This window comes from Alosa pseudoharengus, unplaced genomic scaffold, assembly GCF_046254945.1.
Source record: "Alosa pseudoharengus isolate Yale_2024_CS ecotype anadromous, Long Island Sound unplaced genomic scaffold, YU_APseudo_1.1 YU_APseudo_1.1_scf_12, whole genome shotgun sequence".
Taxonomy (NCBI): Eukaryota; Metazoa; Chordata; class Actinopteri; order Clupeiformes; family Clupeidae; genus Alosa; species Alosa pseudoharengus.
This window is the reverse complement of record NW_027468587.1, coordinates 9,770,056-9,786,472: the sequence shown is the minus strand read 5'-3', so window position 1 is coordinate 9,786,472 and position 16,417 is coordinate 9,770,056. Positions and strand designations below refer to the sequence as shown.

Below are 16,417 nucleotides of genomic sequence, written 5' to 3'. Positions count from 1 at the left end.
AGATGGCAGAGACTGTGAGCTCTGGCAGCTTGATTACTGGGTTGCCTCATCCATGCTGGGTTCTCTCTCTCTCTCCGCTTAGTTCTTTTTTTCCCCTCTTTCTTCCTCTCCTTTTTTTTTTCTCAAGAGTCTGAGACGTTATGGAGACTGCCACCATGAATCACAAGAGGCTCTCTAATTTCCCCTTTGAGCGCAGCCCAGAACGCAGTGCTCGAATCCCGCAGCACAGTAGACGGGGTGCCCATGCCCACAACCAACACCCAGTGATTTGCTGCCAAGCGAGACGCGTTGGCAGCTCCGAGTGCTGTGTGTCACATTGTCTCTAGAATTTTCCTTTTGTCACATCTACTGACCTTGCTTTGTTCTGTTGGTGATGTTTTTTGCCCACAAAGGCTGATTTGTTAGGTTTTGTTTTAGATGATATATAGGCTTGGTTGTTGATTGGCCACTGTGTGAAATCCCCTACCTATAGCACTGGGAATTGAACACCTCTCCTGTGTACAGTATATTTGAAATATAGCCACACTGCTAGCGCTGATGTTTCCCCTAGACATTTTTCCACCTGTTTCTTTTTTTATCCCTTTTCATCATGAGTCAGGATGAGTCATTTTTGAATCATCAAGTTATGTTGGTTTTGTTTCATCGATCCAAGACTACCAATCTATGATATCATACTGTCTGTATTAATAAACCTATTTCCGATTAAAAGCAACCAAGGATGCCAAATGAGCTACAGTGGGAACAGGAATATTAACGCACTAATTCACAGTTTAGTTTAAATAAATCACCACTCAGCACAAAACTCTCAGTGTTTCCCTCCGCTCTTTTCATGTCTTCATTGCTTTCCATTCTATTTATTTGGCTGTCCGAGAGCAATAAAATGGGCTTTAGATTTAAATTTTACACTGCAGTGGTGGGATTCGGTTCAGAAGGCTTTTATAACCCAATGATGAAATAGGTCTCCTAAAAAAACACAATTTTTAGTGACCTTGAAACGAGTTAAACCACATTGTAAAAACTATACTATACGGGACCCATTAACGGTTACTGTGTGTGTGTGTGTGTGTGTGTGTGTGTGTGTGTGTGTGTGTGTGTGTGTGTGTGTGTGTGTGTGTGTGTGTGTGTGTGTGTGTGTGTGTGTGTGTGTGTGTGTGTGTGTGTGTGTGTGTGTGTGTGTGTGTGTGTGTGTGTGTGTGCTGGCTGCTGGTGAAATGAAATCAGATTGATCTAACTCACTGTATGAGTTGGTGATTAGCAGGTGGCCTTGGCAACGGCTCCCAGTATTCTGGGCCTCCAGCATGACTAGGCACTTCATTTTACTTGCACAAATAGCATCCCAACTGATCCGGGTGGGAGGAGGGGGGGTCTTTTCCCCATTCGTTTATCTTTTAATTCATTCCCTCTCCCTCTCTGCTTTCTCTTGCACCTTCAGAAAGACTGGACACTTTCTCAGAGTGCCGTTTTGTCTCTTGTCTTGTCTGTTGGAAAGACCATGTGGGTTCCTTGATGTATGGGGAGGGGAAGGGGGTGTTGAGAGACAGATGTCCAGAGAAGACCTTACTGTCGTTGGGGGTAGGGCAAATGAAGGTTTGGATTGTTAGCTGTACAGCTCGAGGGATCTATCAAAATTCTGCTCACACGACTGAACTTGGAAAACTTCACCCTTGCCAGCTGGAGAAGACAGAGGACACACACATTCTCGCATAGCACATGCACACACACACACACACACATACTCTCTCTCTCTCTCTCTCTCTCACACACATACACACACATACATACTCACACACACACATGCACACACACACATACACACACACACACACACACACACACTTGCACACGCACACGCACACACACACACACACACACACTCTCTCTCACACATACACACACGCACACATGCACACACACACACACATACACACTCACACACACACATGCACACTCACACACACACACACACATACACACACACATACACACTTGCACACACAAACACACACACACACAAACACAGTCTGTGTCTCTTTCAAGGCATCCACTAGTGTAATCCCCCTGCACAGTGAGACATGGTAAAATTGACCATCAGTGGGCCCTTACCATGTCTGTGAAACCCTGTCATTTGTCGAAGGTAACTCAATACTATGTCTCCATCACCGCAGCATCAGTCGGCTGCAGTGGTCAGAGAAACAGTGCCATTGACCTCCGCCTTGTAATTGAGTCTGATTTTGATAAATGACAGTGTAATCACATATGTTTTCTGACGTGTTCTTTTTGGGTGGTTGAATCTCTCTCTGTCTCTTTCTCTCTGTTTATCTCTACCTCTCTCTCTGTCTCTTTCTCTCTCTGTTTATCTCTACCTCTCTCTCTGTCTCTTTCTCTCTCTGTTTATCTCTACCTCTCTCCCTGTCTCTTTCTCTCTCTGTTTATCTCTACCTCTCTCTCTGTCTCTCTCTCTGTCTGTTCTTCTCTCTCTCTACTTTTCTATTTCTGCTTCTTGACTCTACCTTTTTTTAGGAGAAGTGCTGTCTCTTGTCTAAACATGCTCTTCTTTAGGCATGTGTAAGTGGCATGAGTGTCATTTTCCCTCCCAGATCCCAGTCCTATAAACAGTGACTTGCATTTTCCTCATCTCTCTCTCTCTCTCTCTCTCTCTCTCTCTCTCTCTCTCTCTCTCTCTCGCTCTCTCGCTCTCTCGCTCTCTCTCGCTCTCTCGGTCCATTTCAGATCAGAAATGTTCCCGTCTCGACTGCTGGGAGCCATCTGTCTACTCATCGCCCAGTTCTCCAGCATTGGCAGGACCGCCTCAGGTGGGTCACCTTCTCCATCTGACGTCCAGGAAATAATTAAATCCAGTCAGGTGCCCTTTAGAGACTCAGTTATAGCACTTGTGAAAGTTAAGCTCTTTTGGCTGGATGGTGTAACAGTGGTTCCTCCTCACCTACTGTGAGATGGTCAAAAAGGGAGACAGCTGCAGTAAAACTCGTCTAGACACCAGATGACTTCCAGGTGTCCATTAAAAGGTGCTGGCTGGATTAAAAAAAAAATCAGACCATAGACACCAAGTCCAACAGGTATCCCAGAAAGGCATATTGTATTGAGTTGGTGTTCTGTCCTTTTCTGGGTCAAACAGATGATGCAAGGCTACTACAGGTGACCATCCCCAAATCGCCACCAGCCGCTGCCATTTTGGGTGGATTCGTCGTGCTCCCCTGTCATGTGTCCCTGTCGCAGTCACCCCCGACGGTCTCCACGGTGGGTCGTCATGCCGTCCTCACCCTTCCGCGGGTCAAGTGGAGTGTTCTGTCCGCGGAGAAGGAGACTGAGATCTTGGTTGCCCGCGGCGACCGGGTGAAGGTGAGCGAGGCCTACAAGAGCCGGGCCTCACTGCCGAACTACGCCACGTCCCCGGCTGACCTCACCCTGGAACTGGACGAGCTGCGACACAACGACACGGGATTCTATCGCTGCGAGGTCCAACAGGGCCTGGAGGACGCCCATGACCTCGTCCAGATCAAAGTCAAAGGTGAGATCACTCGGTAGGCAGAAACTGGAGTTAGTCAGTGCTTGTGCTGGGTGGTCAGTGGGGCTTCAGGGTGAGTGAGTTGTGTCTGACACAATGAGTCTTACTATGCAGTGCACATTCATATAGTCCACTATAGTATTCATTTATTTGTTTGTGTTTTTATCAAGTGTTTTATGAATCATATCATTTCAACTTTTGCAAATCGGCAAAAACAATCAGCCTTGTTTCTCTGGTGCCTTTTCAAAGCTAGTCTGTGTCTTGAAAAAGGGAGTACGTCTGTTGATTTTCACAGTATGTCTTTGCAGGGGTCGTGTTTCACTATCGACATCCATCCAGCCGCTACGCCTTTTCCTTTGATCAGGCACAGGACGCCTGTGAGGACATCGGGGCCCAGATCGCCAGCCCTGAGCAGCTCTTGGCCGCCTACAACAGTGGATATGAGCAGTGTGACGCAGGCTGGTTGTCTGATGGCTCAGTCAGGTAACAAGCCTTCTGGCCAAGCACCACTCCACCGACATTTAATCTGTGCTCCTGTGACTTCACTGGCAAAGCATAATGAAGCAATGCCAATACAATGTGCCCAGACTTCACAGGAGCGCTGTTAAAGCAACACCAAAGAGTTTTTTTTGTACCTTAAAATAATGTTTCCAAAATCGTTTCAGTGGTTCATCAACTCGTAACAGGGTGAACGGCACTTCTGCATTCGCTTTGCGGCCCTCTATCGGCTATAACCGCACTATGTAAGTTTGCCAGATCGGGTAGCGGATCTGTAGTTCGATGGAATGAGACATAAGAAACTACAAATTTGACGTCGCAATACCTCATACTTTCATAAAATCATGCAACATATTCTACCTTGTCTGTGGACATCGTTATTTGCAAAGCCGGAGCTGGATAAACAAATAGCGTGCGTCCGACAAAGGAAGTTCTTTGGTGTTGCAAACATGAACATGTACTTTGTTGCTATTACATTTCAATGTACCTTTCAGCTTGGTAATGACTGACACTTAAATAAAAGTCCCTTCCATTTTTTTTTTACACCAATCAGACTAATTCCTATTTCTCCCAGATATCCCATTCAGATGCCACGGGAGGGTTGCTTTGGGGACATGGATGGAATGCCGGGAGTTAGGAATTATGGAATGCTCGACCCAGATGAGCTCTATGATGTGTACTGCTACGTTGAGAACATTCAAGGTATCCTTCATATACTAGCAAAAAATAGGCTAAAATAAGATGTGATGTCAAAGATGTGATCAAAATGAAAGTCAGTCTAATAATACATTTAGATCAGCCAAGCTTAACTTCTGTCTCTGTCCCAAAGGGGAGGTTTTCCACTCTGCCACACCCCAGCAGTTGACTTTGGCGGATGCCAAGGCTTATTGTGAAAGGCAAGGGGCAGAGTTAGCCACCACTGGCCAACTCTACGCCGCCTGGAACGATGGCCTGAACCACTGCAGTCCCGGTTGGCTGGCTGACGGCAGCGTCCGCTACCCGATTGTGACGCCCCGGGAACGCTGTGGTGGGCCCGACCCTGGAGTCAAGACTGTGTACCGCTACAGCAACCAAACTGGATTCCCAGAGTCTCACATGCTTCATGACGTTTACTGCTTCAGAGGTAAGTCCAAAAAAGTTGATTTTAGCTGCACTCTGTGGAGGCTAATGCACAAAATACTACATTAACCCATGTCTTTGTGCCTTCCCTCGCAGGCAATAAGGGCGCTCAGACAGAAAGCCCAATGGAGTACATGGCCACCGAGCCAGAGAATCAGGGCCAAGGCATCGTCACCCTCTCTGACCCCCTGGAGGAATTCAGCTTGGGTCAAGTGACGGAGCCAGTGGAGAATGAGGCCCAGGGTGCCGTTGAGTCCTTTCCTGTTCTCAGCAAACAGTTCCCGGGATTAGGAAGGGTGATAGAGCCTCCTGCCACCAAAATGCCCCTTGAGGAGGGTACTCTGGCTGGAGACCCGTTCAGCCCCACAACTCCGGCGCCCATCAACATGGACACTTTCTCCACACATGACCCATGGCAACAGGTGCACGTGCTCACCAATCCTGTTGATTTCGAATCAGTGCCAGAAATTTACCGGGAGACCAGCGACCCTGCCCGAGCAGGAGTTGACTCCCAGGAGAACGACACGTACGATCATTCCTCTCCAAAAACAAATCAAACTCCGCTGTATCTGCCAACTGAACAAGATGAACATGGTTCTACTCCCCAACATTACCAGCCAACGCCTGAAGCCAGCTCAGGAAATGAAGAATCCTCAGTGCTTTTCAACACAGGGGGCACAAGTGTACCAGAAACAACCATAAGGCCTTTAGTATCAACACTGGTGTATGAGGTGTCAGAAGAGGCCAAGGGTGGTTATCAGACCACGCCAGAGACCCACCTGGGATCAGCTGACCCATCGGAATATTGGGACGATAATATTAAAATCCATGAGGGTTCTGTGGCCAGTCATGAAATGACAGAGTCCACAAATGTAACGCAGGTCAATCCCACCCAGGAATATGACACCTTAGAAGCAGTGACCTTTGAGGACATGACGACACGACCCCTGGAGGACCTCACTGATTCAACCCTTCTGGAGAACAACACAGAGCTTCCATCCACCGACCCAACCCAATCTCACGACCTGTCTGAAACGGAAGATACGGATCAAACCGAGGCACCGGCGCTCACAAGTGGCGATCACACGGATGTTTCTGTTCACGAGGACCAGGACCAAGTCCAAACTGCCCAACCAACCCAGCCTTCCCTCGTGGACGCCACCACGCTCCCAGCCCCCACAGAGGGATCTGGGGATGAAGATGTGGAGGTGATGGTGCCCAAGTTCTTTTTCACAGGAGATGCTGAGGAGGCAGAGGTGGAGGAGAACGGCACGACTGCCTCAGTGGAGTCGGCAGAGCTGGTCACCCTGACCCCAGACGATTACACAGACCACACATCTCCTGACCACATCCGGGTGACAACAACAGGTAAGTGACGGTGACGAGTCGAAGAAGTGAAAATAATTTGTGAACTGCACTGACGATTCTTGTATTAGTGTTTGTGTAAATGACGAGCTAAATCGGAAAACCAGCCCCAAAACATGAATAATGAACTATTCATGTGTTTATAATTCTCATAATCTGCTATTTTTGTAGATGTCTGTTATATGTCAGAGTTCTCTGACTTTTCCCATTGACTGATTTTAGTTTGATTGTCAATTGGTAGGCTTTGATCAGGAGCGGTCTAGTACACCATCTCCGTATTCCCCCACCACTGTAGACATGGTGGAGCAGAAGGCAGGTGCGACATCAGAAGAGTCAGTTTTGTTCCCAACTGATCATGACGGAGAGCATGATTATAGCCTGACGCCTACCATAGCGGGCGGGACAGAGGGAGGTTCCGGCGAAGGCTCGGGGGCTCGTGATGATGACGACGTCATTTCAGTTACCCTGTTGACCTCCCCTGTTCCCTACACGCTTGCCACTCCGTTGGACACACGGCAGATGGTGGAGGTTGCATCGGGCACTCCGCGTAACCTGGACGTCTTCATACCGGAGAGAACCACCCTGTCTGCCTTGGGAGTGTCCCTGGAGGACCTAGAGAGGGTGGAGCAGGAGGGCTTAGGGGAAACCCCTGACGTTCTGTACACCACAACCGCACAGTACTCAGAGACGACACTTAGCCACGAGGGAAGCGGTGAAGAGGGAGGCGAGTCAGAGGAAGATGAGGTCGAGGAGCCTGTGCAGTCGTCTAGTGGCACATCTGTTCTTGGTGAGTACCCTGACGCCCTGCAGTTCAATGCCACCTCTGCCCCTTCCTTAAACCGCACAGAGAGTGAGGATGAAGACTTCACTGACCTTCTTGAGGACGTGAACGCCACTGACGGTCTTGATGCTCTGGCCACCACTGACACACTCGAGGCTGAAAGCACCACAGACATGTCGCACATTAATGTGGAGGTCACTCTGCTTCCTGGCGAGACACAGACCCCAAGCTGGGGGACGCCGGTGTCATCTACAGCACAAGAGTCTCGCTCCGACCTGGAGTTCAGTGGTCAGACTCGCACCTCCACCACCTCAGGGGACCACTTGGACTCGTTAGACACAGAGTCCACCACCTCAGGGGACCACTTGGACTCGTTAGACACAGAGTCCACCACCTCAGGGGACCACTTGGACTCGTCAACCGAGACAGACTCCACTACCACAGGGGACTTCTTGGACTTGTCAACCCAGACAGACTCCACCACCACAGGGGGGAACCTGGACTCGTTTGCTGAGACAGACTCCACGACCACAGGGCAGTCACTGGACTCATCAACAGAGACAGACTCCACGACCACAGGACAGTCCCTGGACTCATCAACAGAGACAGACTCCACCACCACAGGGCAGTCCCTGGACTCATCAACAGAGACAGACTCCACCACCACGGGGCAGTCCCTGGACTCATCAACAGAGACAGACTCCACCACCACAGAGGGGTACCTGGACTCTTTAGCTGAGACAGACTCTACCACCACAAGGCAGTCCCTGGACTCGTTTGCCGAGACAGACTCCACCACCACAAGGCAGTCCCTGGACTCATCCGCCGAGACAGATTCCACCACCACAGAGTACCTGGACTTGTCAAGTGAGACAGAATCTGTCACCACACCCCCCCTAGTTGTCACCACCATGGAGTCAGATGAGGTTCATAGCCCCACAACCACATTAGCTCCAGTGGAGCTGGACCTTCTTGATGATCTGACCGTAACAACCGCCACCACCACCACCTCAGTAGAAGAGGATGTTGATGTTGATGAGGAGGAGGTGACGCCTACCGAGCCTACTATCCAACGACCACTGCCATCTCAAAGAGCGGTGATCGTACGGACGGGGAACCTCTCAGGTAATGACCGAGACACGCCGTGCAAAGTGACCTCCCTGTCCGCCATTTTGTTTCTTCTCCTTGTGCAAATGTACTGAGGTCACCTCCACCCTCACCTCCTCCTCCTCCTCCCCCTGCACCATGCACTGCAACACTTTCTCTCTTCACTCGCTCCCTCTCTGCGCCTCTCTGTCTCAACGCTACAGCCTCGTTTAGCCGCCACTTGACTCTTTCTCCCTTCCTGACTAAGCACTCTTGCCTCTGCTTGTTTTTCTCCACTGGCTGCTAACAGCTGCCCATGTCAGAATCAAACTTGCACTAGCACATTGAATAGGGCAGCACAAGGCTTGGATCCAGCCGATGAATAGACTGAGTCTACAGCCCAGCCACAAGCAAACCTTCTCAATTATTTTTGGTCTCCTGCTTATTGTTGATGCTTGCAACTCAAAGCTGGAATGAACCCCCAGTAATACTTGCACTGATGTCTCAGCTATGGCTTGCTGGAAATTCTTCTGCACACCTTAGTTGCTCTTTATCTTCCTCTAAATGCAAATGCAAAGCATAATGATTTTAGCATTCATTGCTAATACTTAGAACTGAAAGCCACTGTGTTTAACTGCCAGAGATGGCAACGGGTTAATTAATGCACTTGTGATGCACACGTACTTGCACTAAATTGATCTTGGTTTGGTAGGGTCTGTTGGTTCTACCTCTGTGGAAAAAAAAATGTTTATGAATATGTGATTTGTTACAACTGAAACCCATAAACCAGTCAGAAGACCTCAGATTAATATAATGTAGTGTATTAAGATGTAAATACTTGAAGAAATATCACAGAACCTATGTTCTCAGACAAGGGCACATTTTTGTAGCTGTCTGTGTTGTGTAAGATTGTTGACAGAAAACATTGTGTATGAGTCAAAGAGTGAACAGCAAAGCTCAGTAAAGATCTTTTACACAGTTGATGCACTTGAAGTTGAAAGCCATTTTTTTCAGGACCTGATGTTTTATAGAATGTATTTCTTGTATAGTATTTTTGCAAAGGAAAGAATATACAGTGTGTGTGGTTCAATGTTGCCTCCCCACATCTAGCACAGTACTAATGACCTACCAATTCTGAAAGAAATAAAATACTGTCCTCCTGTGGCCAACTACTGTAATTACCCAATATCTGGTTGTGTTTTGCCTGTAGTATACAATCATGAAGATGTCATACAACAGCACAAATATAACTTGACCCGTTATTAATTTAAGAAAAGCAGGTATATTCGTAAATTCAAGAGAGTATTTATGATTCAGATGCCTGCACGGAGAACCCATGTGCTAATGGTGGCACATGTGTTGAGAGTGGATCCACCACCAAGTGTCTCTGCCTACCAACCTATGGAGGGGATTTCTGCCAGATAGGTGAGTGAGCATTGAATTCAGCGTGTGTCAGTCTTAAAATAAAATCTCTTTCTGAGATTATAAAAGTACATATTTCATGTTGAGAGGAAAATACATTTCTGCCATGTAACAACATGTCTACAACATTAACAAACCTCACATTGAACATTATAGGCAGCATTTTACTGACTACATACATGTGGAATCATATTTAAGGGAACAGAAAATGTAGCAAATAAATGTACTTTTTTTTCTGTCCTCTCACTCATTTGTGTGTTGATGTGTGTGTTCGGTTGTATGTTTACTGCCATGTGTATGCACATGTGTCCATTTGTGCCCTTTCCCTGACTGGGTGGGTGGGTGTTGTAGGAACTGAAATTTGTCTAGGGATTGTTTCAGAAATGAAGTCTCAGTCAGCCAGGAGTCAAGTCAGAAATCTCAGAGAGCTTTATTCACGAATCCGGAGACCTACTTCGTGTTTCTAACAGACGCAGTCTGATGTTACAAACAGGGAAACACTTTTTATACCTCACTGACAGTTCAGACAAGACATGACATCTCCATTAATGGTACGCAAACTTGTTTACGACATAGTTACCCAAGAGTCAACCATATCTATAAGGCTGTATCCCATAACGACCAAGGGCCATGGAATTCAGTCAAGATTGACCCTAAGACAGTAAATAAGGTCTTAGGGCGCCAGCCGTCGAGAAGAGGCCTACCCAGCCTCCTTCGAGGACACAGACACACCCAGCCATGTTACACACATACACAGCATTGACACACACACATACACCCAGATAGCATGGCATACGCACACATATACAGCAAGGCTGCGCCCATGCGCTCAGCATGGCTGCACATACACACACAGCAGGACTACACACTCACACACTCCTGCGCAAACACCTTGAACATGGAATTCCACAGTTGTTACGTCATAAACCTCTCCTTCACTTTCTGCTTACAGCAGCGTCTCTTTCTTCAGCTTTGCACAGACCACACCAAAAGAGTAAATGGTTGAATATAGCCTGCACTTAAATGGAAACACCTTTAAGGCCAAAATGTCTTACTACAGTGTCCCTGTCCCTCTCCTAGACATGGAGCACTGTGAGCCGGGCTGGGAGAAGTTCCAGGGTTTCTGCTACAGACACTTTGTAAAGCGCCAGAGCTGGGAGGTTGCGGAGCAGCACTGTCGCATGTGCGGGGGCCACCTGGTGTCAGTCATGAGCCCAGAAGAGCAGAATTTCATCAACGGTATACCATCACCTCTGAGGAAGTAGTCATTAGGGGTTATCGGCTCGGTCACAAAGTATTCATATCACGATTCTTTATACCCTTGATTTCAGCAATCGTATTTGATGCACTTTACCCTTTTATATTAAGAAATCTGTGAGTAGGATTTCCAGTCTTTATTTGAAGTCTATACATGGCCAGACACCAGACAGATTTTGATAACTGCTAAATTTAATAAAGAGCCGACTCAGAAAGCCAAATCATCGAGTTGAAATAAATTTGTACGGCTGCCATTTGCTTTCTATAGCGTCTTTTACATTCAGTAAATGCAAAGCAACACAAGATACACAAGTTTCTTCAACTTCCATTACCTGTGTCTAGAGAAGGTCTTTATGCACCACACTGCAGCACAGTTACGTCTATGTATATCACAAGGTATACTTTCCTAATCATTCTGGGCTCGTTCTGGTGGTGCCTAGTTTGCCCATGTTCTTCCCAAACACAGCTACTACCAGTTTTGACTACTCTGTAAAAAGGATGGGGGCTTGAAAGCTATCTTACATTCCAGTGGCCTCTCTGAAGTGTTTATAATCCTCTCTCTTCTTTTCTTTTCTCTCCCTCCTTCCTCCCTCACTCTCTCTGTCTCCAGATAGGTACAGGGAATACCAGTGGACCGGGCTCAACGACAGGACAATCGAGGCAGACTTCCGCTGGTCTGATGGAAATCCTCTGGTGAGAGAAAGTATTTCTTTCTTTTTTTCTCTTTCTTTCTTTCTTTCTTTCTTTCTTTCTTTCTTTCTCTTTTCTCCTTCCCCTATTGATGTAAATATATTTCTCTCTAAGCTTTATGAGAACTGGTACCGCGGGCAGCCCGACAGCTACTTCCTGTCTGGGGAGAACTGTGTGGTGATGGTGTGGCATGACGATGGGCGCTGGAGCGATGTGCCCTGCAACTACCACCTCTCTTACACCTGCAAGAAGGGCATCGGTGAGTACGCCACAAACGGCACAAAGATGGTCTGATTCCTTTGGTCTTCACATCTGTGACATGACGTCTCAATCCATTACGGTGAGATGGACAATCAGCCAACACCAATCAACATCACCAATCACAACATGAAATGGAAGTAATGTGCTTTAGTAGAGTTAATAATAACCAAAAGGTTCTGTTGAAATGAGTGAGTGTGAGAGTGTGAAAGTCGAGTTTATTTTAGACACCTTGATGGTGATCTGTGTAATAAAAACAAAGACATACTGTAGCAATCTCAAGACCCTTACATGTTTGAATACACACCAACCATGGACATATAATGCCTAGCCTGGCAGGACAGTATGCTCCTTTTATTGTTAGTGTGATATCTTTATGTTCAAGAGGAAACTGTTCAGTTGGTTGGGAAATACTTGATTACTGTGTTTAGGTCCACTGTAGTTACGTGTTGTGCATTCATCATCCCTAGCCTTCTGTGGACAGCCCCCTACTGTCCTAAATGCAAAGATGTTTGGCAAGCGGCGCCTCCGCTATGAGACCAACGCCAAGGTGCGCTACTACTGCGAGGAGGGCTACCTCCAAAGGCAGAACCCAATCATCAAATGCCTCCCCAACGGCCAGTGGGAGGACCCTCAGATCACCTGCACATCAGGTAGAGTTTGCCCAATGCCACCTCCACTAATCCAAATGGGACTTACACATACAATATACAGTATTGGCTCTGGCTTTTGTGCATCAGAAAACAGCTTTTAGAAGTCTACCGCACTGCATCCCTTTCAGTTTGTTATTCTTATTTTCATTCAATCTTTATTCATGCTCTGAAGATCATTGAGGGTAGTCCTCATTTTCGGTGATGGCGAGATAACATTATTATACTACAGCACTGTTAACACTGTTGCTACCTTTTGTGTGTCTAAGTACACTTCTAACCCAATGCCGTAATCATAATACACTTTGAGGGGGACATGTCCCCCCAATATTCAACTATGCTCAAAAGGTCCCCCCATATAAAGACATAAATTGTTTAATGCCTCAATAGCCTGTCACTCACCGCTGTCCGTGCCGCTGTAACCTAATCACAAATTGTTAACCAGAATAAATTCTATAGGCTGATGTAACTAGCCATCAGCCCATTGCGTAAATTTAGAATCTGTTAATGTTCTTATTAATTGTTGATGGGACATTTAATATTGTAACACCATACCAACACTAATACTTACAACTGAATATATATTCCATCGTCAGTTCATTTCACATTCGAGAAATCAAAGACGCTGTAATGTAAGGTCAGTCAGTTGCACATTTCTCACAGTCAATACATGAGACTTCAGAGCCATGTTCAGCAAGGACGTGGTTGAAACTGTAAGAACAACATGCAAGGTTGGTAAAAACAGATGTAAAAACTGGTAAAAACAGGTTTTGTTCTTTAAAAGGGAATTCCAGGGAATTCTTTATCATAACTACCCCTCCCGTACAAACACACACACACACACACACTTACAGTTGGCCTTGGGTGTTGCCATTTCTGATTATCAAACTCCTGTGCTCTGAATGAATTCCTCTGCCTTTTGTCTGTGAGGTTCACAGACACACAAGCTGGCCTATCAGTCACAGGCTCATCATCTCTGTCATGTACATGAGTCAGTCATACTCTAGAAGCTTCTTTTTTTACCTTTCTCCAGTTCATCCAGCCGTTCTCTGAGTCTGGCGATACCACTTTTAGCTCCAGCCTAGCATAGATCATTGAATAAGATTAGACCATTAGCATCTCGCCTGCTAGCATCACGTTTAAAAGTGACTAAGATTTCCGGTAATTTTCCTATTTAAAACTTGAGTCTTAACTTTAAAACTTAAGACCAACGGAAAATGAAACGTGGCGATTTTCTAGGCTGATTTGAATATATATTTAAATGTATTTAGCATATTTTTGATCTGAGAGTGAAGTGATGTTGTAACTTCCTAAGTATAGTGTGAGGGTATCTCTATGGGGTAATTTTGAAAGTCTGAAAGCTGACGTTTTCTGTCTCCAGCCTCCCCTGAGTCTGCGGCCATTGTGTCGACGTCTGTGGGTACGGAGGTGATGGTGGAGGACACAACGACAGAGAAGGCCTCGCCACAGTTTTGGGACATCAAGTGGAGCTTCTAAGAATCTCACAGGAACCCAACAGAACTTCCTCATCCATAATCCATTGTCATCCCAAGACCCAGGAGATCCTCATCCATCACATAGTCAGAAGCCTCACTGTCACCCAGCGTTTTTAGCATTCTTGAAAACTGCACAACTTCTTCTATCACCAGCAATATTCAGACCACAGGATTACACATTGTATATTTCCCCATGACACGGAATTACAAAAAATTTCGTAATTCTAAGATATCAGTCACAACACAGCAGTTAGTGACTCGTTTGCTAATTTGTTCACTCACAAGATGTTTAGCTGATAGAAGACACAATTTAAAAAAAAAGAAAAAACATCTGAAAATCTCAGTTTAAAGTGTTCCATATCTGGGAGAATGGGTTTTCTTAATCCTAAACTGCCATACAGGTGCTAAGGCAATGTTAGCCATGCTGATACAGCACAACGAGAGCATGAGCTCCCAATCTCAGCCAGTGCAACTCTAATTAAACAACTCCATTATTACGTCTTTGTTTCATTCTACATTCCAGAATGGAGATTTCTGATTCCATTCTTCAGCCTGGTTTTGTTCCCCCTCTCCCTCATGTTTCTACCGAGTCATCATCTCTATCTGGTGCTGTTATTCAGGTCTGTCAGAAGCTGAGGCTGATACCAGGTCTACTGCTGTATGTAATTATCAGTTTTGATTGACTAACATGCAAGAGACAGCAGAACCAAGACACTGTAGTGTTGTTGTTTGTTATTGTTATTGTTGTTGTTATTGTCCATAGATGGGTTTTGAAAACAAGTCAAGACAAAAAGAGAATGACCTAAAATGCACTCAATTTTTTCTTACGTGGAGGTGTTTCTTGAAAACACTGTGACACATTCTAATGACCTTTAAAAACATATTTTCCTGTTGTGTTTCACCTAACCTGAAATCCTGTTTTCTATTCAGTCCTGGTAGAAATGAATGATAACATGAACTGTATTTCCCCCCACTCTCCCTAGTTCTGCAATGCTTTGAAATTCTTTTTTTTAGGTTAAGGTCACCTAAAAAACAAGAAAAAATAAACATCTAACACTCATTCAAGCTTTCCTTGACATGTTTATGAGTTGAAATTAAATTGAATCATAGATTATTGTAGAGTAATTTTAACACACTAACTAAACTTTTAACTAAACTAAAGATTTTTAGCACTTTCCTAATTATATAATAAATTCTGTCTTCTTATGCTCATGTATTCTTACCTTTATTATTTTTACTTTAAAAGTTAAAGGTCATCTGTAGAGTTGACCTCTACAAAGGCTAACAACAGTTTATATTTAGTCAGGGGTGCGTTTCCCAAAAGCATAGTTGCTAACCTGTTAGCAACTAAGTTGGTTGGCAATGGGAAATTGCATTGCAACCAACAAAGTTGCTAACTTAGTTAGCAACTATGGTTTTGGGAAACGCACCCCAGCATTGCGGGAAAATATTAATGAGTATGTAATTGAGCTGTGCTCCAATTACATCTGTATCTGTAACTGTGAATTTAAATAAAATACATTTACATCTAAATACATTTAAATAAAATCAAGCCATAAGGTGCCATCTGGTCTATGGTACCCACAATTTAAAGCATACAGCTTGTTCCAGGATTTCATAACTGAATAAAGGAAGTCATCTTTTACTAACAATATTGATCATGTTCTTGTTTTATAAACAGTATTCAGAAGACAGAAAACTTCAAAAAGCTTATGTTCATCTTTGAGCTGTTCCAGTGAATATTTGCACTGACATTAAACTACAATCTACCATCAGTCGGATCTGAAATAGAAAAAAGGATGTTTGGTGTTGAAATGTGAGCAATCTAATGATAAATCACATTTTTACAGAGAATGGAGAAAAAATAACAAAAGACTTCCCAGTAAAATCAGTATGAGGAAGAAAAGGCAGATACAATAATTATTCACTCATATACATTAATAGATTAATCAGCAATCTTCCACAGGCAATAGATTAACAAACATTTATTGAGTGCATAACAGCACATTCAAACATACTAAAATACAACCTAAGATATTGGTTTGTATTATTAATTGCTTTTAGAATGCTGTTTTAATTATAATACTGTATTATAAAAATAAAAAAAAATCGAGAAATAGCACTAATGACATTTTTGAAAAGCTATTTTTTTGGCTAATTTTATCAGAAATAAAGAAAGACTATATGTTTACTCTTCATGCAATTAATCATCCTCCTAGGTTTTGTAACATACAATATCCATGGAAACAACCCAGCACACACACACACA

At 44.9% G+C, this 16,417-nt stretch overlaps 1 protein-coding gene across 1 annotated transcript in view; it reads left to right on the top strand.

Annotated features, from left to right (window-relative positions):
* The window catches only part of bcan (brevican), an 18,441-nt gene extending 3,516 nt beyond the window's left edge, over window positions 1–14,925 (top strand). Inside the window, exons 2-14 of the mRNA XM_076280045.1 lie at window positions 2,731–2,813; window positions 3,137–3,529; window positions 3,835–4,009; window positions 4,599–4,726; window positions 4,854–5,147; window positions 5,240–6,511; window positions 6,750–8,414; window positions 9,693–9,800; window positions 10,878–11,036; window positions 11,665–11,747; window positions 11,859–12,003; window positions 12,473–12,655; window positions 14,034–14,925. Coding sequence (XP_076136160.1) covers window positions 2,738–2,813; window positions 3,137–3,529; window positions 3,835–4,009; window positions 4,599–4,726; window positions 4,854–5,147; window positions 5,240–6,511; window positions 6,750–8,414; window positions 9,693–9,800; window positions 10,878–11,036; window positions 11,665–11,747; window positions 11,859–12,003; window positions 12,473–12,655; window positions 14,034–14,149 — 4,797 coding nt within the window. The 5' untranslated portion in view covers window positions 2,731–2,737 and the 3' untranslated portion in view covers window positions 14,150–14,925. The remainder of the gene's footprint in view (window positions 1–2,730; window positions 2,814–3,136; window positions 3,530–3,834; window positions 4,010–4,598; window positions 4,727–4,853; window positions 5,148–5,239; window positions 6,512–6,749; window positions 8,415–9,692; window positions 9,801–10,877; window positions 11,037–11,664; window positions 11,748–11,858; window positions 12,004–12,472; window positions 12,656–14,033) is intronic.
* The last annotated feature ends 1,492 nt before the right edge of the window (window positions 14,926–16,417 follow it).